The sequence below is a fragment of the Pollicipes pollicipes genome, unplaced genomic scaffold, assembly GCF_011947565.3.
Source record: "Pollicipes pollicipes isolate AB1234 unplaced genomic scaffold, Ppol_2.1 Scaffold_4219;HRSCAF=4965_pilon_pilon_pilon, whole genome shotgun sequence".
NCBI lineage: Eukaryota > Metazoa > Arthropoda > Thecostraca > Pollicipedomorpha > Pollicipedidae > Pollicipes > Pollicipes pollicipes.
This window is the reverse complement of record NW_023596448.1, coordinates 6,038,877-6,064,699: the sequence shown is the minus strand read 5'-3', so window position 1 is coordinate 6,064,699 and position 25,823 is coordinate 6,038,877. Positions and strand designations below refer to the sequence as shown.

The window sequence follows — 25,823 nt, the reverse complement described above, 5'->3', positions numbered from 1 at the left end:
CTGAAAACTGCTGAACAAATGGAATTCTTTGCCTTTTTAGCCAATATTATAGCGCAAATATAACTTAACTGTAGCCGTTCTCTCCTGCTCCTCTTACTGCCCGTCGGTAAATTTATGGAACTTACAAACGAAACTGTCGGCAAGCATGGCAAAAGAGGTTGACTGCTCCGGGTCATTTTAGCTTCCGCATCCTATCCCATTTTGGCTCGTGATTTTAAAAGGCTGCTGAAAACCTCATGTGCTACGCGATTATAAACATCCTTCCAACCAACCACTCCCGACCGGCCAGAACTATTTAAAGCCGGCTGATGCCACTTTTGAGCCCGCCACCATCGGTTCCATCTCTTTCCGACTCCGCCGCTGCTCCGCCTCCCCCTCCCCCCCCCCCCCCCCCCCCGATGACTCGCGCTTGGCATCCCGGCATATTTCCAGCCGCCCAACTAAAACGGGACCCAGATCCAGTTCGCTAGCCGAGCCTGCAACGCCGCCGCCCATTGGCCGGCGCTGGCTTCCAGCGGCGGTGTCGTCCAATCACCGCCGTCGTCCGTCGACCGGCGAGTCGTCTCGAGTGTCGCCGCCGTCGACGGCGGCGGCAGCGCGGTGGTCGGCACTGCGACCCCGGGACGGCACCGGTACGGTGGAGGGCGGCCGCGTGCCCCGGCGCGCCGAGCGGGAGTGTGTGAGCGTGCGAGCGGTCAGGTCAGGGGCCGAGCCTCCGAACGCTGACCCGGCCCGTCACCCAGTGGTCCAGACACCGCACCGCCGGCTGTGATGTCCGTGTTTCGTCAACTTCTGCGTCCATTAACACACAAATACCCCTCGTTGTCCGTCCTTGCTGTTAGCTTTCGAGTGAAATTCGTGCAGCTGGTCTGAAGAGAGAAAGTCTCTCGCCAGTCCAACAGGGCACGACTGGGTGGTGGTTGGAATGTTTGCCCGTTAATTCGACTAAGTCGATGATAGGTGTAAATACTTACTTTAGTTCCAAGGGTGGTGTGGCAACGTGACCCCATACCCACCGGCACTCATTTTGAATCAAAGACGCTTGCAGACAACGGCTGATTTGAACAGAGCCTATCCAAGTGGTTAACGTAATCCGATCAGGATCAGCTCAGCATCCGTCTTCAGCATTAAGTAGCGAACACGCCATGCTAAACATTCGCCTTCATTCTGCCTCCTGGCCACTTCCCCATTTACTTTCTGTCCCTGTGTGGCTGGGCTGGTACACCCGAGCTTTCAATACGGCTTGGACCGAAGCATTAGCATGCTTGTGCACGATAATTTCCCATTGGAATTCCGGAAAATCGACCCAGAGCGAAGAACTGCGAAGCATTTCTTCGGGCTGATTGGACAGCCTACGCGATGTTCCTAAGCTCGTTGTAAATTATAGTACGTATGGGCTCATCGTAGGAATATTTTGGATGATGCGGTGCTGATCGCTTGGTATAATTTTTATTAAACTTCCCTGATTTTTCATTGCAAATTAATGACAGAATATCTGCGCGTTCAGCCTATTTAAACTATTTCTATTAATGTCAGTATGTGTCTTAAGCTGCAAGAATCGTTCTCAGGCTGCTGGGCTGAGATCTCGCTGTTTCGTAGCATGCACAATGCCACCAAACGTGTGCATGTACCGGCAAATTAAGCATCTCACGGGTGTCCGATGTCCGAGATCCGTTTCTGGTCGCTGACCTCGTAGTGAACCCCGTCGACTAATATGCATCCCAGGCCGCGCCAACTCTGGCCGCCATGATTGTAGTGGTGTCCGCACCGCAGTTGTTTGGTCTCGTGGTCGTCCACACCGACCCACGCGGGTTCGGCCTGAGTGTTACCATGCCAACAGTCGGTGTGTCCACGTGTGCAATAAAAGCTTGCCCTCGTACATACTCTCTCTGTGTACCCCATGCATGAGACGTCAGCTGGACGGGCTGCGAGAGCGACCGCGAAAGCTGCCCGTGATCAAAGGTATGACTGTGAGTCGACCTGGACACCTCGTGACTCTAAACAGTTAAAAAAAAACAACCGGTAGATAACACAAATGTTGGGGTTTCATTTGTATTGAATGAACCAAAAGCTTAAGAACCATGCAAACCAAAAGCGATGCATTCATATTTCGGCCACAAGTTTTTGTCGAAACAGTGGGTGCAATGAATGAAGGGGCTTTTATCATTGTCATGCTCGTTCATTTATCGTATGAGCTATTTCGACATAGGCTTGCGGCCGAAATAAAAATACATCACTATTTCACATTCTCTTCAAATACTAACGGAATCAAGCCAACAGGGGTTCTGTTATGCACGTGTAATGTTTCCTACAGCTGCGCTGAACACCTTACAGAAAAACACTGTACATGCTATGGTATATAGGCAGGCATTTCTCTAATATATATATATATATATATATATATATATATATATACATATATATATATACATATATCTATATATTCACATCATGTTTTGAACCTTGAGCTATAGTTTGGCAATTGGGTACCCTGTTCTGCTCTGGACATTTTCAATTTTCAGAAGCCTGCTTTATTTGGCTAAAATAACACTATTTTCAATTGTGTCACGTTTTTTGAACAGGGATAATACTTGACGAAGACTCACAGTGTCAGATACAACCAGACCTTCGGCTCCGTTGGTAATGCCACTAATCTAGAAGTGGATGCCACACATCTCACCGTGTTTGTACGAATTGAGCGCCCCCTTAAAGATGCTATTTAAGCCCCGGTGTAAATTTTGTCTGGCCTTGATTAATGCCATTGAAAAACACGTGGGCAGTAATGAGCAGCCTCTCGGATTCATGGAGAACCTGGACTAAATATCTATGTAAAAGGCATCGGGCATGCCCCGGCACCATGGGGTCTTTGTTTGGATCAGTTCGGAGGATTGTGAATCAGATATTTTTGGTCCCAGTGTGCAGAGGCAGCCCGGTCCGTCTGAACGGTAGGTATTGCGGAAAAGCCTAACTACCCACGCTGTGCGCCCGCAGCTCGGGTTCCGGACTTCGGTATATAGATAGATAGATAGATAGATATGTATATATATATATATATATATATATATATATATATATATATATATATATATGTATGTATGGATGTGCTACCAGGTGGAGATGGCAGTACATTGGAATTTGTTTGCTTTTTGAAAATGTTGTTCAGGCTCCGGACAATTTGTCTATTATCACTTGAAAAGTTGTGTAGAATTGTGCCGAAATTGTCGTCGCGTACCGTTTTGATGAACCCATTAACACCTTCTGACATACAAAACGGGAGAACTGATGTTCATTGATTCCCTGTTTAAACTGAAATATGTTCCATTGAAATTTTGAAACGCGTGCAAAATAAGGCACTGTAAATACGAAGGCGCCTCTTAAGAAATGAAACATCAGTTATGTATCCAATGAACCAATGGCGATGTTTAAGGTAACCTTTTTTAAAGGAATACGACGCATTTTATCACAATCTTCTATGCGAACACCAGGAACTGCAGCGCCCATATTAGCGCTCTGGGGCCACTGCACTTACGGGATTCTAACATGTTATTTACCAATTCTTTGTCCGCTTCCGACTGTTGACATTTTTTAAAAGCGGTAGACTTTCTTTTGGTGGTTTTCGGAACACAATGTAATTTAGCCGAACTTCAAACATCATCGATAAAGCGAAAATAGACAACCGTTAAGGCTAGAGGTTTGGCGCTGGCAGTAAATGTCCCAGGTTTATCTATCAGGTTTCAACCTCTGAATAAGTGAGCTAGAAGCAGTGATGTTAGAGATGCATCTGGATTTTAATGAAAAGCCATATATCTCATGTTATCCCTGCATGGACGTCGCGTATACGTGAAGTCGTATATACAACTTTTGCTCACATACGGCACATAAACGCATAAAAGGGCATGAACACGACGACAAAAACTCGTATATGCGTGATTGTGGGGCACCGAAGCCAGATTGGTACACATTGTGTTGACAGCCATTCATTCAAGAGACAAACGTCTCACTGTCATGCTGTGGAGAACGTGCCACGCCATAATCTACTTGAAGACGACCAGCAATGCCCAACCAAACGTCATCAAAGCTCCAGGAAATTGAGATGCCGTTTGTGAGGGCTGGGCCCACTACATTGTGTTCAAGGACAATTAAAACGCACAGGTAGCACTTTCAAATAGCGCATGCTTCTCCTTTAAAGTGACCATGCGGAAACGGGAGCAAGTTAAAGTTTCCTGAGAAACGTCACCAGCCTTCGTTAATTCGTTTATCCGGCTGCTTGATTACCGCATTCGATAGATCAACATGCGCCGGGTCGTGTATCACTCAGGAGCCCTAATATTTGGGCCATAACCAGCAAACGCCCCCGCTTTTCTTCGGGCTCATGGGTCATGACAGCCAATGGATCAATATTTGCTTTGGCTAGTAATCTAGACCGGTAATCTTAATGCATAGCGTGCCAATACCAGCTCACGGAGCTACTTCTTCGCTTGGAATAGACTAGCTGGGGTATTCACTGTGGTGGGCAGACAGAATTAAGATACCGCTGATCGTAGGAGTAAATACGTTGGAAGGAATCAGTTCAGAGTCGATAAATGTTGTGCAGAATGGGTTTGGAAAAATCTGATGGAAAGGCGAGGTGTGAAAAGAAAGGCTGGATTGCTTAAGGAGTACTGGGCGCACTTGGACACCAATCTGAAATTTAGCCGTCTTTGACCTTTGGCCACCTGGGTGCGTGCCAACAAAATGATCATTTTGGTACCTGAATGTGTAATATGGATATAGATATAGATATAGATATAGATATATAGATAGATAGATGGATAGATAGATAGATAGATAGATAGATAGATAGATAGATATAGATATATAGATAGATAGATAGATAGATATATATATATATATATATATATATATATATATATATATATATATATGTACGCACACATTTCATATCCGATATATATCTATATCTATATGCATATATATATATATACATATATATCATATTCCATTGTATATGTGTGTATGTACATATATATATATATATATATATATATATATATATATATATATTCCAGACATATTTAAATGCAGCGTTGACGTTCATCTGGTAACTAAAGTGAAATCCCAGCACATTAGGTGATGCAGCATTAATGTAGCAACAATAGGCTGGTCAGCATGAATGTGGTAGCAAAATGCTATGGATGTTGTGACATAAGACAAGTTGTATACCATCAGTGATGATAGCACTAACTATTCTATCCTCAAAGGAAGCTGAGGTCCTACTCCTACCACAGCGTTTGGAAAATAGTTATAGGCTTTTGTAATCGGGTCCAAAAATACTTAGCAATTTGGCAGCAAATTATTTACAACGGTTCCCGAGTTATGCAGTGTACATGGAGGCTCAGTGTAGCATAAAAAATCTGGGAATAAGTTTGAGTGCATAAGCTTATGAACTAGGCAGTATGAAAGTATTTACCTTGAGTTGCAGCCGTTTGCTGTTCTATAATAAAGTCTAAATTGTCATGCAAAACATCAGTAACGCTACATGAAACAATACACATACAAATTTTGAACTAAAGTGGGCAATTGAAGTGTTCTACATAAACATTTAGCAATGTCCTTTAGCGCATAATTATGGTGGAGGTGCTTCGCGTTTCAAAAATGGAGTTCCTACACTAGTGGCAAGCTGTGGTTTAATGAAGACCAATTAGGTATGACACAATTCCAGACAATACACACAGTGCGTGCATAAACCAAGTTAACAAATTGCATCACATAATAATCATTAGGGGTCAATTGGACACGCAAAGTCATACTGTGCTTTTCATGCAAAGCACGCTGCCCAAGTAAATTTTTCTTGGTGTTATTTTAGTGGCGTTAATTAGTGAATTTTGGTGTTACGAGAAATCGATTCGCCGACGAACAACACACACTAATTCTCCAAATAAACGTTGCGCTTGCGGGCTTCACAGTGCGCTTACGAACGATGCACCATGTTCACAAGTCGGCCAATTCAAGATCACATCACTTTGGCATCCTTCACTTCAGCACGCCTGATTTCACTAGCGATACCGCGCCTTTCTGGAAACCAGCCCCCTCACTTAGCACCGGCGCTCAACAGAGCGCGAGCGGGCCAGTCCGGACAGCCAACACCCTCACTCAGCACCTCCGATCGACGGATCGTGGTTGCCATGGCACCCAGCACCTTCACACAGCACCGCCGCTCGATGGAGCGCGAGCAGATCAGCCCCAACAGCCAGCACTCTCACTCAGCACCGCCGCTCCACGGAGCGCGAGCAGATCAGCCCCGACAGCCAGCACCCTCACTCAACACTTCCGCTCCATGGAGCTGGGTCGCCATGACACCCAGCACCCTCACTTGGCACCGCCGCTCCATGGGGCGCGAGCAGATCAGCCCCGACAGCCAGCACCCTCACTCAGCACCTCCGCTCCATGGAGCTGGGTCGCCATGACACCCAGCACCCTCACTCAGCACCGCCGCTCGACGGAGCGCGAGCAGATCAGCTCCAACAGCCAGCACTCTCACTTGGCACCGCCGCTCCACGGAGCGCGAGCAGATCAGCCCCTACAGCCAGCACTCTCACTCAGCACCGCCGCTCGACGGAGCGCGAGCAGATCAGCCCCAACAGCCAGCACTCTCATTCAGCACTGCCGCTCGACGGAGCGCGAGCAGATCAGCCCCAACAGCCAGCACTCTCACTCAGCACCGCCGCTCGACGGAGTGCGAGCAAATCAGCCCCGACACTCACTCAGCTCCGCCGCTCCACGGAGCGCGAGCGGGTCAGCCTGAGCCCCTCCGGCTCCAGTCGGCACTGAAGCCGCTGCTCCGGAGCGTGCACGGGCACGCGCTGACTCACGGCTGAATCACAGCTGGCCGAGGATGACCGGCCAACCGACGCGTTCGCGGGGCGGCAGAGTAGGCTGCATCTGCCGCCCGCGCTCGATTCAGGGATGAGATATTCTTAGTCATCGTAGCAAACCGCTCCATGCGGTCGATGATGTCTGCGGTGCGGTGACATGCAAGGAGATGTGCTGAGAACAGAGCCTTTTGCTGCACGTTACAGAGTGCGGCATCTGTTCTTACACGGATAAGCTCAAAGCCTGATTATTAGCGATAAATGCAGTACCAAACACGCGTATTTTCTGAAAGTGGCCTGAGTTTAGCTGTTGCACGAGGTGAGTTCTGAATACAACACTATACAGAGAGAGAGAGAGAGAGAGAGAGAGAGAGAGAGAGAGAGAGAGAGAGAGAGAGAGAGAGAGAGAGAGATATATATATATATATATATATATACATATATATATATATATATATATATATATATATATATATATACATGCATATATATATATATATATATATATATATATACATCAATTCCAAAATATGATCAGCGTAGCGCTATTGATCAGTGCAGTTTGCTGCCGCAACAGCTCTTTAAAATTATAAAGTACACTCAAGCCGCATTACAGAGACACTTAGTTCTCGCAGCACTGTGTCCGCTGAGGTGCAACCGATGATACCGCGCTCCTGGCAATTATGAGAGCACACGGTACAGTGAGCGGATGCTGACCAACGGTCCTTCGACAGAGGACTCCAACAGTCACCGCAGGCCACGTCACCGAGTCGTAGCGCGGCTCCGTCCCTTCTGTCCGCTCCGCAGACCCCAGAACAGGCACCATGGTCATCGAGAAGAAATACAAGCCGGACGAGGAGCCGGACCCAGAACCCTTCCTGTGAGTGTTCGCCACCTACCGGAGTTCGGAGACGAACCCAGAACGACGCACGCGCGTGTTTCGGCGTTGTGCCTGTGGGTGCTGGATTTTGGAACATGTACTGTGCATATAACATTTCAAAGTCTTACAGAATCTGAAAATTGTTGGAAGCATTATATACCCCTCTGCCATAATGCCGTGGAGTGGGGATGGGATGGGTGGATGGGTGGCCGGTGGGAGGCTGGGGTGGATGGGTGGCCGGTGGGGCGGTTGGGGTGGACTGGTGGGTGGTGGGGAGGCTGGGGTGGATGGTGTGAAGTGAGGGTCTGACGATCCTGCGTGTATGTCTGTTTGACTGCTGTGCTTCTGAGGGTCTGACGGTCCTGCGTGTATGTCTGTTTGACTGCTGTGGTTCGGGTTTGGCGCCAGAATGCCTTCTTGTCGAAAAGTCGTCATTGCTGATGACATTGTCATGCCAATCATGTGGTGATAAGTAGCTTTGGTGGCATGCTTCGCATTCTGTGGAGAAGACTAGTTATGCGCTTATATGCTCCGTGTCCGACGGTTTTTCACCTCCGCGCTAATAGGGCTAAGAGAGATCTGGAAACAGATCTGGAAAATTGAGGAAGCTGGCGTCACAAAGAGAGCGGCAGTAGAAAACTATTGTGAAACTGCGTCAACTAAATTTGACTAAACAATGGTAAATATGAGTTTTAGAATGAGTTAATTCTGGCCATAGATGTCAAATGAGCACTTAATAGACACTTCCTACTATCTCGCGAGCTAAGCATGTTATGACTTTGCCAACGACAGCGTTGAATAAGACAGGACCAGGTCCTTGCAAATGAAGCCCTTAAGACAAGGATCATTTACAATACTATATCTCAGATGTGCAAGGCATAGGATAGGCAGGGCCGAATGTCATGGCTTGGGATCCGGACTGTCAAAGTAGCCGGGAATTTTTTCAACGCAGGGGCATTTGTTTCATCATCATACACATATTTGTCATGTAACGTTTGCGGTGCTTTATGATCTGTCGCATGGGACCCGATGCACGTGTGAAGAATTGGTGCTGCCGACGAAAAAAAACACTTCCAGAATTAGGCTGATCTGCTTTTTTATAGACCCGACGACAAGCGATGGGTTTCCTCCCGACAACAGATAAACAATGTGTATCGCATTTTGAAATAAGATGACGGCGAAATGCAGCGCAGTTACATTAGGTACTAGCCGACTAAGCGCTGGCTTCAAAAGGACTAACGTATACCACATTCATCACCATTAGCACCACGTAAAAATAGGTGAAGGGGCGTCACGACTGTGGTCCTGCGAATTAGCCCCATGCTCTCAACCAGCTATCCTCGTTTCCATGCGTCAGGTTCGCCGGCCGGCTGTGTTCCGTGCGCCAGGTTTGCCCATTGACTGCACCTACGTGCACCAGGCTCGCCAATCGACTGTATATCTGCGCGCCAGGTTTTCCAACTGACCGCGTCGCCTTGCCTCAGACTCGCCATCTGACATCGTCTCTGTGCGCCAGGTTCGTCTCGCTGGAGCAGAAGAGACTGGATGGAACCAAGACGTACGACGCCAAGACGGCCTGTTGGTTTCCCGACGAGAAGGATGGCTTCGTCCTCGGCAAAATCTTATCGACCACTGGTGACAAAGTCAAGGTCCAGATGCCCAACTTCGAGGTCAGTACCGAAGAGTCGCACCATTGTTTGTAACGTTACCAAGTCTGTGATATCTGTTGGCTGAGCGTTGCGTGTCATTGACGTGGACACTCGATTGCGAGCTTAATTAAAGTTCTCCAAGCAGGTGCGTGTTTAGATTCAAAAATGGGACCCTAGCGCACAAGAGCTGAATCTTGTCATCACAGGATCCAACTTGTGACTTTGGGATCCAGGCACTTGTCTTACTTTGCCTCTTATTGACGCTGCGGGACGTACCAACTGCAGCAATATTTGTGTCCGCATTTACGCACTTCTGTCTCACACGACTGTTTTGGGTTATGTTACGCATGCGAACTTAATTAAATGCGGCTCTCACAATCTGACCCTCGGATGCCGATTTCAGAGAGTTTCGAACATGTTTTTATGCATTTAAATACCTCAATCGATCCAGTGAGCACATTTGGTCCACCCCAGCAGCCTTTTACATTACCCACTTCCGCCGTTTACAGGAGAAGGAGATCAAGAAGGACTTGCTGCAGCAGGTGAACCCTCCCAAGTTCGAGAAGTGCGAGGACATGTCCAACTTGACCTACCTCAACGACGCCTCCGTTCTGCACAACCTCAAGCAGCGCTACTACAACAAGCTCATCTACGTGAGTGAACACGACGACGGCGACGCCTTCACGCGTAAGGCTTGGGAAGATCCCACGCGGCGGTACCAGACGGATTTGGCGCTAAAAAACGACTCATTGCTCGGATTGGTAATACGAGGTCGGTGTTCTTTTGTAACTCGTGATATATGTTACGCACATGCAGGCTCGCCTGTCGTATTCCTACGTGACGTCATCTGTGCCTAGACATTTCTTGGCTTTGCACCAGGCTCTCTGTCTTTAAGCCTACCTCGCTTTTAGCGTGTCGCACGCTGATTGCGACCTCTTCCACGCGATCTTTGACCCGTGACCTTTGACCTGTGAACCCCTACAGACGTACTCGGGCCTATTCTGCGTCGCCATCAACCCGTACAAGCGTTTCCCGATCTACACCTTGCGTGCGATCAACATCTACAAGGGCAAGAGGCGCAATGAGGTGCCGCCGCACATTTTCGCTCTGGCTGACGGAGCCTACAACGACATGATGGCCAGTGAGTGACGGTGCCTTGCGCGCCGGCAGACCTCCAGGTTGCACATCACGTGGTGACTGACTTTCTCGCGGGCGGGCGGGGAGGGTTGTGCAAGGGTGGCGCATTGCTCTCGTACGATGTGCCGGAAGTAGATATATGACGTCGGTGGGATGTTGCACTAAATTGCGATCGGTTTCGTGATCCTGTATCGTAGATAAGCTCGGTGTGGTATGAGAGGAACTGGGTGGTAACCTCTCGATATTTGGGGCTCACTTCCTCGTCTCTTTCTTTGTTTTCGAACAGTCCCGACGTTGTACTCGATCACAGATACCATGTGTGCAACGTGATTAAGGCGTGGACTCCCAGGAAGTGACGAAGGCTAATCAAATCGAGGAAAACTCTGTTTGACGATGAGGTCTCAACAGCTATATCAGCAAAACAGATGGCTCATGGTCCAGATTCTCTTCTCGTTTGCCAGTTAACTGCGATGGGAATGCATTGCAGGCTCATGTAGAACTAGCATCGTAAACATTGGGCACAGTGGATAAAATCGCCGACCTCTGTTTAGCCAGCTAATTTCGTTTCAACCTGTCTCCATAGCCCTAGAGCAGAGCTCATGACGTAGACCCGTCATGTCATAAGGTTAACTCAGGTCGCCGCCCCGAGTTTATCACGCAGTGCGTTTAGAAAGCCACGCATAATTCTGGCAATTGCCACCGAGCCATGATAAGAATAGAGCGGAAAAGGGGCCTGGTTTGCTGTGAAAAGGAACCGCAACACCAGTTGCATCACGAGCATTTGGTTGGCGCGAGGTCAGCTGCCACGAATTCACCTGCCCGCCTCCAGCCGACCAACTGTTCCCGCTGCCCTGGGCTCAAATCCTGTCCAAAACTCTCTGCAATGAGTGGTGCCGCCGCGGCCGTGCCTTCATCGCCGCCGGGCCGGCTGCAGGCGGGCTGGGTCGGCTTCAGACCTCCCGGGACCGATATAGACCGGCTGGAGGCCTCCCGGCTGGCTGGAGCTTCTGCCGGCCGTGCCAGGTGGACGCCGTATTTGGCGCTCCAGCGGCAGCGGCACGGCCGGCGGCGTCGCTGGAGGTGCCAGAGTGACTCGATAGTAGAGCTCTCGTGCCGCGTCTGGCCGTTCGACGCAGCCCGCTGGAAGCACCAAGGTGTCTCGATAAAAGAGTCACTGACAAGCGCCTAGCTCACCGGTTGTAAACAGTTATGTCCTGTAGGAGCCTTTTTCTGCAGCAAAGTCAGTAAATGTCTATACAAGGGTTATTTTGAGATGCTGGGTTGGTCTTCTGTCATGTCTTTCTAAGCCCCTAAACGTGGTTTGAGAGACTTCTGGGTGAAAGTATTAAAGGAGAAGTTTATAACACATTTTGCGCTGTTGTATTTGTTCGCCATGAATGGGTTATTTTCATAACAGACTTGTCACTTGCGTTTACAGCACACTTTGAACATTTCAATCTATCCATAATCCCAACGAAAGACACTTGATTCCCAAGACAACATACTGCTCGACGCCACAGTTTTGCAACATTTTAATGGTTTTGGGGTCTTGTCGTGCATCAAGAGGTCTGATTTTGCGTCGTGACTGCTTGACCATAACCAAATATTTCTCCCTTTCAGATGGAGTAAATCAGTCCATCCTGATTACGTAAGTAACGCCATCCCTATGTCATCTCACAAGACAATGCTGGCAATGGAAACATATGAAATGATCTCGGTTTCACTAACGGTGGTTTGGTTCCAATAGTGCAGAACAAAGGTGAAGCATACTAATGGCACAGGGGACGAAGTGACCCAATGGTTAGCGCGTCGGACTCCCAAATGGGGACCCGGGTTCGGATCTTGGTTGCGCCATGGCCCCTGAGCGCTCACATGGCCAACGTAACCGCTGGTGTTCCATAAAAGGGCGTGACAACATGCGTTGCTGTTCCTTAGCAAAGGGAATAGCACCTTAGCATCAAGCAGAACTTGGGTACTGCATGAAACATATCATTTGAAACAGTGTGCAACTGATGCGCGAAACGCAGCACTAGTAACATTTGCACCTGTTCTTATACTCAGATACGGCACTGATTGTCTCAGAGTGAAATCATGTAGAGCAATTGCGCCATAATATCTCGGCATTGATAAAGCCAAGCTACTTCACGCAAAACAAAGGGTTGGAGAAACCACTTACAATCCTCAGATCGAGTTAACGCCTCCAAAATATTTTCTTACAGAATGAGTGTCAGTTGGTTGCGACCACGGTTTGTCGCCCTGGTCCTGGACATCTCAGTTTCTCTGATTCAAACGCTAGGGCACGCTATCGCGCTGGCTCTCACGATGTCGCTCCTCTTGACCATGGCTGACCCGTGACCCACAGCGGTGAGTCGGGTGCGGGAAAAACGGAGAACACCAAGAAGGTCATCACTTACTTCGCCAACGTCGGCGCCACCGGCAAGAAAAAGACCCAGGAGCCATCGAAGGTGAGCGGCTGCGTATGCAGAAGAGATAGCTTCTGAGCCTGGCGAACGGCTGATGCTGAGTCCGGTTCCGCTGCTGTCTCTACGTAGTTGGCACAATGAGGGATGGAGAGAATATACATGGCGCATCAGTGCTTATAAAAGGTATATAGAGTCAAGCGGACGAGCAGGAGTCAGAACGGCCGGCCACTGGGTCTTACCAACTCATGACGTCACCGTTCGCCGCCGCAGGGCAACCTGGAGGACCAGGTCATCCAGACCAACCCGGTGCTGGAGGCGTTCGGCAACGCTAAGACGACGCGTAACGACAACAGCTCCCGCTTCGTGAGTGGCCATGCCGTCACCCTGAGCGTCATGTCATGACATCCCGACACCCTGAGTGTCATGTCATGACGTCCCGCCACCCTGAGTGCCATATCATGACATCCTGACACTCTGAGTATCATGTCATGGCATTCTGCCACCCTGAGTGTCATGTCATGACATCCTGCCACCCCTGAGTATCATGTCATGGCATTCTGCCACCCTGAGTACCATGTCATGACAACCTGATACCCTGAATGTCGTGGTAAGTCATGCCATTACCTTGAGTGTCATGGTATGCCATGCCGCTATCCTCTGCAGAACTGCAATCAGCTGCTGCACCGTTGCTTCACGTGGACGAATTGGTGAATCAATCTGAATGAGGACGTGTTGCGCGCATGCGATGCAGAACCATTTCTTTAGACTCGCCGTTACTGGTATGAGCAAGAAGGGGCGACGCACGGGGAGGTACGACTGAAACCGCGCAGTACCTATCAGAAGCTTCTGTCGTTCTTTTCCGGAGCGACGCAGCACCATTTCATGCAAACCTTGCCGTTGTTCAGGCAAACCTGGGTTTCCAAACGCTGTCAGCATGTTGCGTGATTTGGTGACCTCGGCGTTGACCGTTCAGTCCTCTCTGAGACTGTGCTGGCGCTGCTCTTTAGGGTAAGTTCATCCGCATCCACTTCGGCCCGCTGGGCAAGCTGGCCGGCGCCGACATCGAGACCTACCTGCTGGAGAAGGCTCGCGTCATCTCGCAGGGCCCGCTGGAGCGCTCCTACCACATCTTCTACCAGATCATGTCCAACGCCATTGACGGCCTGCTCGGTGAGAACTTTGGACGGCGTGGCGCTTCTAGCTGGTGTACTCGCGTCAGGCTCGGACGACTCTGAACGATTGATGCGGTTCAGGTTGCATCTTAGTTGCTTTGGGAAGCACGTAACGGTGTCGTCAAGGATGTCCGTGAGAGGGAAATGTGGGCGCCTTCGTTTTCATTGGACATTGGTTGGCAACCTACAAACTAATGCTAGCGGCGCAAAATGACGCGTTTGCCGTAGAAAGAATAATTGCCAGAAAGAGAGTTTGGTTGATAATTGATTCTTTCACGCACCGGCACACCAGTCCTCATTGTGGTCGTGCATTCGACAACCTCCACATCTCATACAGACGTGAAAATTCAGGAAATGATAATGGAGCAATCAGCCTGACTTTAAACTCGCTACGACCATCAAAGACTGTCACGCTGCGACTGAAGCACTCGTCGTTTGCAGCCACTGAGTCTCCTATGTTCCCCAGACCGCCTGCTGCTGTCGCGCGACATCTACGACTACCACTATGTCTCCAACGGCAAGACCACTGTGGAGAGCATCGACGACCGCGAGGAGATGGAGATGACGGACGTAAGTGCTGACGTCACGGTACCCTGACGTACGTCATGGGTGAGAAGTGACGTCACGATACCCCGACATGCGACGGACGTGGGTCTTGACGTCACAACGTCCTGACGCGCAACGGACGTGAGTCCCGACGTCACAGCGTCCTGACGTGCAACGGACGTGAGTCCTGACGTCATAACGTCCTGACGTGCAGCGGACGTGAGTCCTGACGTCACAACGTCCTGACGCGCAACGGACGTGAGTCCCGACGTCAGAGTCCTAGCGTGTGACAGACGAGAGTCATGCAATCAGTTCCTTTAACACACGAAGGCATGGGTCTTGGCGCGACGACCACTCGACAGATGAGGAGCATGAGTCCTGACGCCGGACTGTCATCACTTTGCCCTACACGGACGTATCGGACCGCTAGCATCACTCGGACAATTGGTGAGCTGCCTTCAGAGTTCCTGACCGATCATCAAGCACATTATCCGGCTTGTGAGAACTTTGCATTGGAGGTGGCAGTCCAATACTGCCTATGAGTCGCATTTGATGGCTCGATATACAGCACGTAGTGTGCTTTTTGAACGCAGTACAAAATGCAATTATCGCTGCTCTTGCAGATGTTTTATTTTGCATCATATGTTGGGCTAAATTTTAAGTTGAGTTGAATTGTATGCTAACTGTGTCTTCTTTTCAGACTTCAGGTACGTACTTGAAATGTTTAGCTGATTTTATATGGCAGTAGTTGCGCAGCCAATGGCACTCTTCTTCTGGGGAGCCAGCAGTCTCGACCGCTATTAGACGTTCGATGTCCTCATCGTGTTGCTTTCGGCGTATCATAGCATAAAGCGCAGCTGTCTTTGCGTTCTATTTAACAGCCCTCAAACGCCTTGGCACTACTCATAATGCTGCAAAACGTGTTCTCACAAGCGGCCGGTGAGTTGGACATGATCGCTAGCCGTTAACCAAGCAGCACTGCACCCTGAGTCGTCGCCTCGCTTTCGCCGTCGCCTCTGCCCCACCAACGATCTCACAAGCCGTGCTGACCTGGCCGCCTGCGGCCGCCCTTACAGACGGCGTTCGACGTGCTGAACTTCACGCAGGACGAGAAGGACAACATTTACAGCATCGTGGCAGCCGTCATGCAGCTGGGCGGCATGAAGTTCAAGCAGAAGGGTCGCGAGGAGCAGGCCGAGGCGGACGGCACGACGGTATGTGCCAGCAATGACCCGCCGCCGCCTCCACCCGCAGGAAGCGTTCGACATTCTCGGCTTCGAGCCGGAAGAGAAGCTGCTCATATACGGCACAGTGGCATCCGTCATGCACATGAGCACGCTCACGTTCAAACAGCGCGGACGCGAGGAGCAGGCAGAGGCTGACGGTGAAGCAGTAAGGCCATCGCAGCGCTTGCAGCCGCGTCAGCAGAGCTACTATGCCTGAGCGCTCGGCGCTCGGTGCTTCAGTAGAGAGCGCGCGAAAGAGCTTACGCTGAGGTTGTGAGGTTGACTACGTTCAGGTGCAGCTTTCGGTGCAGGAGCAGGCGGCCGTCTCTGAGCTAACGGGGTGGGGAAGTAAACTCGCGATCGACAAGTGGCAGTCACATATCTTCTAACGCTTGTCGATGTGCTACCCGCTCGTGGCTGTTTGGACTGACATCATGGCGTGGGGCAAGCAGGCCCATGGACTTACCAGCATGCGCATGGAGTGAGTTTGACACCGCTCACTCGATCGGCTGCATGTAAAACCCCGCATGCATCGGGCGAGGCCAAACATCGGCCCATGTGAGTGGGCATGACAACCCCTGCTGTCTCTTACCCCTCCCCCCCCCCTGAACCACCAGCTCAGTGCGCCTGCCTGAATGCCTTGGTGGTTGACGAGCGTGACGTTGGTCACAGTCTCTCAGAACGGGGACCGTGGCGGAAGTACCCGCTGGTCCCCATCCCGTGTTGTGCACGAGATGCAGCCGCAGTCCCACGTACGGGGACGGCACTGGTGTGTCCCCTGCCCGCACGAGACGTCATGTAACCCCCAACGGCGGGGTAAGACGGGTGACCCCTACCCCACCCCGAATGTCACGCCGCACGATCCCAGATCGCCCAGAATAAGGCTGGACACAAACGTCGCTGGCGCTTGCGCCTCTCCACGGCACTTACACGGAGAACCGCATGTGAATCCCCAGCGTTTGAGACTGCTCCCTGTTTGACCCATGCACCTCCGCTGGACTCTGTCACCAAAGGTGGCAAAGTCCATCGCGTATTACATGTGACCCTGCATGACCCCAGTGTGCCTCTCCCTCATGAGCATACCACCCGGTACAGCTTTGGGCCTGAGCGCCCTCTTTACGTTGAAAGTCAACAGGACGCCATAGTTAACAGCCGCAATGAGGTATTGGGAAGTATAAGACAACATCAAGTCGAATGAAGGGGAAGCAGCAAGCCGAGAACAAAAAGGGCAGCTGGTCAATCTGCACAAAAAATATGAAAATTTCAAACACAGTGCAGAATGCACCACGGCCAAGAACAGGCCTACCTTTTTATGATCATTAAAATCAATAGGTCATGAAGCCAAGCATGCCAATTCCGTTATGCCACTTAAGTCTTATTTTTAGATCAGACATAGCACAAAACCATGGCTAATGGATGCCAGCGGTTGAATGACTCAAATAAAGGGGGTTATCACGTATCATGTTACCCCGTTGTTATGACGTATAACGTTATCACTTATCACAACTATGGTCATCCTTATCCATGTGAATGCTGACTGATGCAGCCAAAATATACATAACGTGATAGACAGAGATAACTATATTAGATGAAGCGTCAATGCCGCCCAGAGGTTACGTCTTCATTCATAAATTCAGCGGCAAAGATGCTTGGAAGTGAATCAGATTTCCTTTGGCCTTTTTTGCTGGACTTGGATGTCGCGTACCAAAAACAGTTACACCATCAAACTGCAGCAACATGAATGCCGTCGGAAGTTGAGTGATTCCGAACAAAACCGATAAAGCGCTAACTTCGTCTGCGTGAGCGGAAGATGTTGAAGAAGCCCTGTCCGCGTGTTCCGTTGTTCTGTGACCAGGTCCGTGCGTCACGTTTGGTGACATCACGCGTCGGATGCTGTTCTGTACAGTGAGCAACCTCGCCGTTGTATGGTACACCCCCGGCGTGTCCTCCCCCCCCCCCCCCCCCACAGATGGCGGGCAGCTGAGCCAGGTCGCCTTGTGTCGTGGAGCACCCGAGCTGTATGGAGCCTGATGTGGACTGCGAGCTGATTCGTCCCGCACTGCGCTGACATCCGGGAGCACGGTCAGCTCGAGATCAGTCTGACCCTGTGCTGACCTGACCTCCAGGAGGGTGAGAGGGTTAGCAAGCTGCTCGGCGTCGACGGCCCGGAGCTGTACAAGAACCTGCTGAAGCCGAGGATCAAGGTCGGCAACGAGTTCGTCAACCAGGGTCGCAACAAGGACCAGGTGGGTCGTGACGCTGGTAACAAGGACCAGGTGAGTCGTGACGCCGCTTCGGTGAGGCCGACCGGCCCTCCAGGCGCGGCTAAACACACACGAATGATGGCCAAATCGGACGTGAACATGATGTAACCCTGGTTGGCAATGCTTGCCGATATTGCAGGTGTACAAAACATAGATCGATTCTATTGGCCAGTGTTATCAGAAAGAGCTCTTTGCCAGCAATATCGCACTTAAAAACATGAACCGTTCCGTCGCGAAGACCAGGTTAAGAATCAACGAGAAAGAAGAGATCTGCTGAAGGTTACGGTCCTGGTGGCTTTGTTTTAAAAACACTTATTGGTTGATATCGGGCAGATGTCTGCTGCCCAACCAAACGGCATGGGTTTCATGCCTGTCACACAACCAAAAGGTGTGAATATAACGAGCCGGTTAACGTGGCCGACAGTTAGAATCCAGCTCCCCGGTCACACTGCTCCTAAGGTTATACCTGCATATGGATCAACTCTCTCCGACCGTTTCAGGTCTATTACTCGGTGGGCGCGCTGGCCAAGAATATGTACGATCGCCTCTTCAAGTGGTTGGTGGTGAAGAAGGTGAACGTCACGCTGGACACCAAGCAGAAGAGAGCCTCCTTCATCGGCGTGCTCGACATCTTTGGATTCGAGATCTTTGATGTACGTGCAGTTGCGTGGGGCCGCTGAGGTTGTGTATTTGAGGATCGGAACTGATCATGAGGATAATTGAGCCCGAGAAGAAATATGAACTAAGAAGTGGGATATCATGGGCATTCCAGCCAGTGTAACAAAGATGCGTATACTTTGTCTGCTGCCTACCAGCATGCTTGGCTACATCATAAGCACATTAGCGTCTGGGTCACATCACGTCAGAACATAAGCGTGGGTCACATCACGTCAAAGCATGTCAGCGTCGGGTCACATCACGTCAAAAACATATCAGCGCTGGGTCACATCACGTCAAAATAAGCGTCTGGGTCACATCACGTCAGAAGCATGTAAGCGTCGGGTCACATCACGTCAAAACATAAGCGTCTGGGTCACATCACGTCAGAAATGTAAGCGTCGGGTCACATCACGTCAGAACATGTAAGCGTCTGGGTCACATCACGTCAAAGCATGTAAGCGTGGGTCACATCACGTAAACATAAGCGTCTGGGTCACATCACGTCAGAAGCATGTAAGCGTCTGGGTCACATCACGTCAGAAGCATGTAAGCGTCTGGGTCACATCACGTCAGAAGCATGTAAGCGTCTGGGTCACATCACGTCAGAAGCATGTAAGCGTCTGGGTGACATCACGTCAGAAGCATGTAAGCGTCCAGATCACATCACGTCACAAACATATCAGCGTCTGGGTCTCATCACGTCAGAAGAATATTAGCTTACATGCATATACCACCAGAGCCCGACTGTCGGCTTAGGAAACTGAGCTCAACGGAAGTCTTTTGCAAAAATAGCTTGGATTCATTCCAGGTGTTTTTCTTCTTAAAAGAAACGCAAGCAAACAAAGCTGGATTATCTGAACTGTTATAGAGAGCTCAGAGACGTGGCCATTGTGAATGTCTAGCCAGCACATGCCGTTTTCCAGCACATGCCCTGCCCTGTTTCAGTTCAACAGCTTTGAGCAGATGTGCATCAACTTCACCAACGAGAAGCTGCAGCAGTTCTTCAACCACCACATGTTCGTGCTGGAGCAGGAGGAGTACAAGCGAGAGGAAATTAACTGGGTGTTCATGGACTTCGGCATGGACTTGCAGGCGTGCATCGACCTCATGGAGAAGGTAACACCTGATGGTGAAAGCCGAGGAGACGGACGCATAGCTGTCATACTTGTGCCATACTCTTGTGCCACTGAACATCATAAATGCGAGTTGGCTGGCGATTAAAGTAGGCTCGACCCAAGAAGCTTTTGAAGGGGATCGCACCATGTTGAGTGATTGATTTCTGAAGAAAAAAGATACATGAGATACATCCCGTGGGATCTTTTTTAATAGAGTTTATTTCTCACTGGTGAGCTTAACTCATACATGCGTGTTTGAAATCATTTCACGAAGCGTTTTTGCTATGTCACAATCATCGCTCACGGTATTCGATCCATGTTAGACCCACCCACTCCCTCAATAAGTCAGCGCATACAATTATCGCCATGCAACTTTTGCTGACCCCGTTCTCCCCGGTGCAGCGCTGGTGACCTGCTCTGACCCTTCCGTCCCCGTACAGTGCACGTGACCCGCGCTGACCTGTCCTCCGCCGCGCAGCCAATGGGAGTGCTCTCCATTCTCGAGGAAGAGAGCATGTTCCCGAAGGCCTCCGACAAGACATTCGAGGAGAAGCTGAAGACCAACCACCTGGGCAAGTGCCCGCTGTTCGTGAAGCCCAAGCCGCCCAAGCCGGGGCAGACCGAGTCTCACTTCGCCATCGTCCACTATGCCGGCACGGTGAGAGAGAGGGAGAGAGAGAGAGGGAGGGAGAGAGAGAGAAAGAGAGAGAGAGAGAGAAAGAGAGAGAGAGGGAGAGAGAGAGCGAGAGAGAGAGCGAGAGAGAGAGAGAGAGAGAGAGAGAGAGAGAGAGAGAGAGAGAGAGAGAGAGAGAGAGAGAGAGAGAAGAGAGAGAGGAGGAAAGAGAGAGAGAGAGAGAGGGAGAGAGGGGAGAGAGAGAGAGAGGGAGAGAGGGGGAGAGAGAGGCCATGCAGACATGTGTTGTATAAGGTACGTGCATACACACAAACAGTCTTCAACTTTTGACTTATTGTAATATTTGGGGCAGCGCAGAGTTGCTGTCACGTGCCTATAGATAGCAGCAACAATTGATCCGCTTACCGATATAAAACAGTGCATGCCTTGGTATATGAGCAGCAATAGTGTATTTAGAACAACCTGAAAACATGGGCAAGTTCAGAGTAAAAAGGAAAACCTCCCCTGGCTTCTAAAGTATGATAACTTGTGGCGCTGACACCTCCAGTCTGCCATCCTTGCCCCTGGACCCTCGCTTACTAAGAAGATAGTTCACATTTTCATGCCACAACTAATAAAACATGCCAGTTAGGTGGTTCACCTTGTGTGGTGTCAATCCGACCAATGTCAACACCCGAAATAGTGTGGTTGAGCCATTTCCTGAATCGTGTATTTTCAGAGCGTTGTCGATTCCTTCCAATTCCGTCGCAAGCTACGCGAAACAGTTTATGAACTTACAAACATTTGATTCATGTAAGCACCCAACAGGGCCGAATCCTAATCCAATTCAGGACAAAAGGGAATGGGTTTCGGAAGCAGGGTCAACCCAGCTGTGGTCAAGCTCAGGTGTGACAACAGCTTGACACCCCACTCAAACTGGGCCCACTCCACATCTGGCCAGCCTGCGACATTGGCACCGACGCCACCCGCAGGTCAACTACAACCTGACTGGCTGGCTGGAAAAGAACAAGGACCCGCTGAACGACACCGTGGTGGACCAGTTCAAGAGGGGCAAGAACAACCTGCTGGTGGACCTCTTCGCCGACCATCCGGGCCAGTCAGGCCCCAAGGAAGAGGCGAGCGCCGGTGGCAAGGGTGAGAGCTATCACCCGTTCAGGTGTCGCCCCCAGTCGCAGACCGTTATTTCAGATCACTGTTCATGTAGTGAATTACCGGAAAAAGTGTGATGATGTCAGAGCGTATGATGCTGCGGAGTGAGTTCTCATACACTCACAGTTCTTCGGCTCATGTGTACTTTTCGGTGATAAACTTGAGTTTCAGCTGTCGTGATAGTCAAGAGCCGTTCTATGCTGTAATTGACAACCTTACAATTCACTGAGTTACAGTGAGCTGCTGAGCAACAACAACTCAGCGAGCCTACAGTGAGGAAATGCACGGTCTCTTCCGTGGTCTCAACCGTGTAGGGTTGTCCAGCTGCCCTCGGCACACAACTGACGCGCTGCCTCTGTCGCCGCAGGAGCCAAACGCACCAAGGGCTCGGCATTCCAGACTGTCTCGGCAATGTACAGGGTAAATATTCAGCGGCGCCGGCCGGTGCTACCCTTCAGTGCACACATGCAGTCCCCGCTGATAGCGCCCTGCTGCGTTGCATTCTCTCATCTTTTATATACCGTGGTTGTCTATATTTAGGGATCTACGTTTCTGGAGCCATGGCCACGTAGATATAGAGCTGTACCTTGAGACATAAGTATAGGACTGTTTTAGCAGATTCGAAGTGTTACCGAATTTCCTGTTACTATGGTAATTAGCATGTGTGCACTTACGGCGAGGCAAAGATGGTTCATTGTCATTGGAAACGTCGAATATCAACAACATTTAGAGATGAGTTGACACTTGTCAACAGTCAGTACAGCTCTAAACTTCAGATCAGTTTGAAAATAAAACACCGGCTGTGTCCATTGACATCGACTGAAAAGGTCATAAACTGGCTCTGGCCACAGTGCAAGGTGGAAAGTTTCGATGACCAATTACATCACATATTTCAACCCATGCCATCCGCGAGAAGTCCCCACCCGCTGCAGCACTTTCACCTGACAAGCTCTCCACAGCTCCATCTGACGCCACCTTCTATCCACCATTAGGTGGCGACACACCTGGTGCAACGGCTTCGTGAAACCCCCACTTTGCTCGTCAATATGTTCCCAATGCGCTGAAGACACACGCAGGTATCGCTTGTCCCTCCGCTCGACATGCAACCGGTGCCCCGTATACGACCTGCGTGCAGTCCGAGTTTTCCCGATGCGGCGAAAACGCGTCCAGCTGTTGCTCGCCCTTCTCCGATTGTGGTGACCCTGCATCGACATGCAGTTTGTGGATGCGTCCGACATCTTCCTGACGTGCGGAGCACGCACGTAGATTTTGCTCGAGCCCGGTGCCCGTATATGCCGTCGTCTTGCTCGTTGTGCCCCCGCTAACCGTGAACTCCCTTCTTTGTGTATCAGCTCTCTTCGACAGCGTCACCGCCGCTGCCTGGATGGACCCGACGTTTCTTGTTACCCCACTCGCATGGAGCCCCGCCCCCACCGGTGACCGATGGCCAGCGTGATGAGCTCCCCGTAGATGTGCCCGGATCTGACGTGTGAACCACCTCTCAAACCCGTCACCCTGGTGACCCCCCCCCCATTCCCCCCCACCCGAGGATACGCCTCTACTGCGGGCCCAGGTGGAAGCTTCCAAACTTGTGCGTCGTCTCATGTTCGAGACTGATCACTAAAAAGTTGTGCAGCCAAGCTTTTGGGGCCACTTTGGAGGTGTAAGCTCCGTCATCCCCCCCCCCCTCGAATGTCTTCGGTAGCTGCTCGTGATAAAGCTTCGCCCGCCTGCCCTTCCCCCACCCGAGTGCATGCTGTGGTGCCGCGGTACCTCCTGGAATGCCCCCCCCCCCCCCCCCTGCAGTGAAGCGCCACGGACGCCGGCCGTCTCTAGCGTTCCCGCTGCCGTGTTCTAGGAGCAGCTGAACGGCCTCATGGCCACCCTGCACGCCACCTCCCCGCATTTCATCCGCTGTATCATCCCGAACGAGACCAAGTCGGCGGGTAAGCGGTCCTCCCCTCACAGCGTGTCGCTCGCTCGCCTCAGGCGGTCGGTCCGGAGGATCGGTCCGGAGGCTGTGCCCGGGGGATCCCCACCCGACTCGGCAGACCGCCGGTCTGAGCCGTGTGCCTCCCTCCCCCCCCCCCCTCCCGCTCCGCCGGCCGGCGGGAGTCGTGTGTCCCCGCCTCTCCCCTCTCTCCCGTAGTTAAGGCCCTCTTGCGTGCGTGTGTATTGCCGGACCTTTGCGGCTGCGGAGCATTCGGCATGGCCGTTGGCCCGGCTGCCTGCCTCGCCCCGTGTGAGCCGCCCGAACCAGGGCGAGGCCTCCTGGCGCCCGACGGCTGCGCAGCGTGCCGCAATCCAGGCTGTGCTGGAGCTGCGGATGATCAATGGGGCGTGCTATCTGTTTCTGCCTGCGCCGGAATGCCACTCGGTTCCAGCTGCCTGCCGTGCCTTCCGCTGAGGCTCCCCTGCGCTGAGAGCTGTTGGCTTCCTTGCATTGCCCAGTTTGGCACGGGCCTGACCCCTGACCCGGTTGGTCGGCGTGCCGTGTGAACCTCCAGTCGGCGGAGGTGTGGCGATCTCCGCAACCTCGACCCTTCAGCTTGCACTGACGCGTAATCTGGCTTCTCCCTCCAACAAGCGGGAGAGCCCAGGAACGCATTCAGGCCCACGACCAGGGTCTGCTTTCAGACCCACAACGCAGGAGTGTCCCCGACTGCCGGTTTGCTTCTCCTGTGTGCCTCGCCTGGCTCCACCATGCTGCAAGCCCTCCGACAGCCCGTGTGTTTTGGGTGTTCGCCCCACGCCGCCCTGGCATACGGGGTACCCACGAAGGCCTTGCTGTTTCGCTTGCGAGTGTCCTGCACAGCTCCGGCAGAGGAAGTGCCGGACACCCGCCTGCCTGCCGAGTGCCCCTGCCTGCCGAGCACTCCTGCCTGCGGCACCTGAGTTGATCTGGTGTGCCCCTAACGCCCACCCTCGACCTCAGGAGCAACTGAATAACCTGATGGTGACTCTGCGGGCCACGTCTCCCAACTTTATCCGTTGCATCATCCCTAACGAGACCAAATCTCCCGGTAAGAGAGCTCAAAGAGCTTCTTGTCTGGAGAGCTCGCAGATCCGCGTGCCTGGAGAAGCGCAGCCGGTCAGCATGGTTCGCATGTCCTCACACGTTTGGCCTGACTGCTAACTCCGCGGATAAATTAGCAGATGCTAGCAAACAAAAGTCCGTCCTTTCGCCGTGATTTGACTGGGGTTTAGTCATAAATATCAACGCTTATAGGCTCCAGCTGTCTTTTCATAGCAAGCAGTGCTTCTGCATAGTCAAATTAAAACATGTGACCTTAACATTGAAAATTGACGGCTGTCTTTCGCTGTGCTCAAGATTCGCTCAAGCAACTCCCTTTGAAAGGCAATTAAACCAATGCGGACAACGGTAAGTTAATTCATATTCACTGACGAATCTCAGGAACACTGACTCAAGATAAATGTCCTCACTCCCATGCTTTCGCCAATTGTTCATAAGGCGCTGCGTCATGGCGGCTGTCAACATTAGAACCTTGTGTGCTTCGCATGAACATACATTCATTCCGAATGAATCACCTTCAATAAGTTAGATCGCGTTTCCAGCCCGTGAAGTGCAAATGTGTGAGCACCACTGGGTTGCGCACGCTGCCAAAGTAGCTAAGCTTACCGCCGCCGCCGCCAGGTGTCATCGACTCGCACCTGGTGATGCACCAACTGACGTGTAACGGCGTGCTGGAGGGTATCCGTATCTGCCGCAAGGGATTCCCCAACAGGCTGGTGTACCACGACTTCCGCCACCGGTGAGCATATCAAAAGCTTACATATATATATATATATATATATATATATATATATATATATATATATATATATATAATAAATCAACGGGCGATAAAAGCTCCCTAAAAGCTAATGTGAGATCCGCTATTTTTCAGAGAATAGTCCACGTCAGTGTCGATTTACTCATCTACACATATGAAATTGTTTCCACCATGATATCGAGCGTAACGCACAGCTTCTGGAGCACTGACCGATTCAGACGGCCGCAAAATCACGGCATAGGATGTTCTTTTCTGTTTTGTTGAGCTCTCCGAACCTCGCAGACTTAACCACGCTTTCAGTC

General features: G+C 51.0%; 1 protein-coding gene across 1 annotated transcript in view; it reads left to right on the top strand.

Moving 5' to 3' along the window:
• Positions 1 to 607: 607 nt before the first annotated feature.
• LOC119096078 (myosin heavy chain, muscle) overlaps positions 608 to 25,823 on the top strand; it is a 46,898-nt gene continuing 21,682 nt past the window's right edge. The window contains exons 1-19 of the mRNA XM_037218933.1: positions 608 to 632; positions 7,607 to 7,752; positions 9,269 to 9,422; positions 9,911 to 10,054; positions 10,386 to 10,542; positions 12,159 to 12,186; positions 12,901 to 13,003; positions 13,232 to 13,324; positions 13,969 to 14,131; positions 14,600 to 14,703; positions 15,756 to 15,893; positions 18,032 to 18,151; positions 18,670 to 18,822; positions 19,775 to 19,945; positions 20,423 to 20,602; positions 21,550 to 21,712; positions 22,095 to 22,147; positions 23,586 to 23,673; positions 25,383 to 25,500. Coding sequence (XP_037074828.1) covers positions 7,697 to 7,752; positions 9,269 to 9,422; positions 9,911 to 10,054; positions 10,386 to 10,542; positions 12,159 to 12,186; positions 12,901 to 13,003; positions 13,232 to 13,324; positions 13,969 to 14,131; positions 14,600 to 14,703; positions 15,756 to 15,893; positions 18,032 to 18,151; positions 18,670 to 18,822; positions 19,775 to 19,945; positions 20,423 to 20,602; positions 21,550 to 21,712; positions 22,095 to 22,147; positions 23,586 to 23,673; positions 25,383 to 25,500 — 2,186 coding nt within the window. The 5' untranslated portion in view covers positions 608 to 632; positions 7,607 to 7,696. The remainder of the gene's footprint in view (positions 633 to 7,606; positions 7,753 to 9,268; positions 9,423 to 9,910; positions 10,055 to 10,385; positions 10,543 to 12,158; positions 12,187 to 12,900; positions 13,004 to 13,231; positions 13,325 to 13,968; positions 14,132 to 14,599; positions 14,704 to 15,755; positions 15,894 to 18,031; positions 18,152 to 18,669; positions 18,823 to 19,774; positions 19,946 to 20,422; positions 20,603 to 21,549; positions 21,713 to 22,094; positions 22,148 to 23,585; positions 23,674 to 25,382; positions 25,501 to 25,823) is intronic.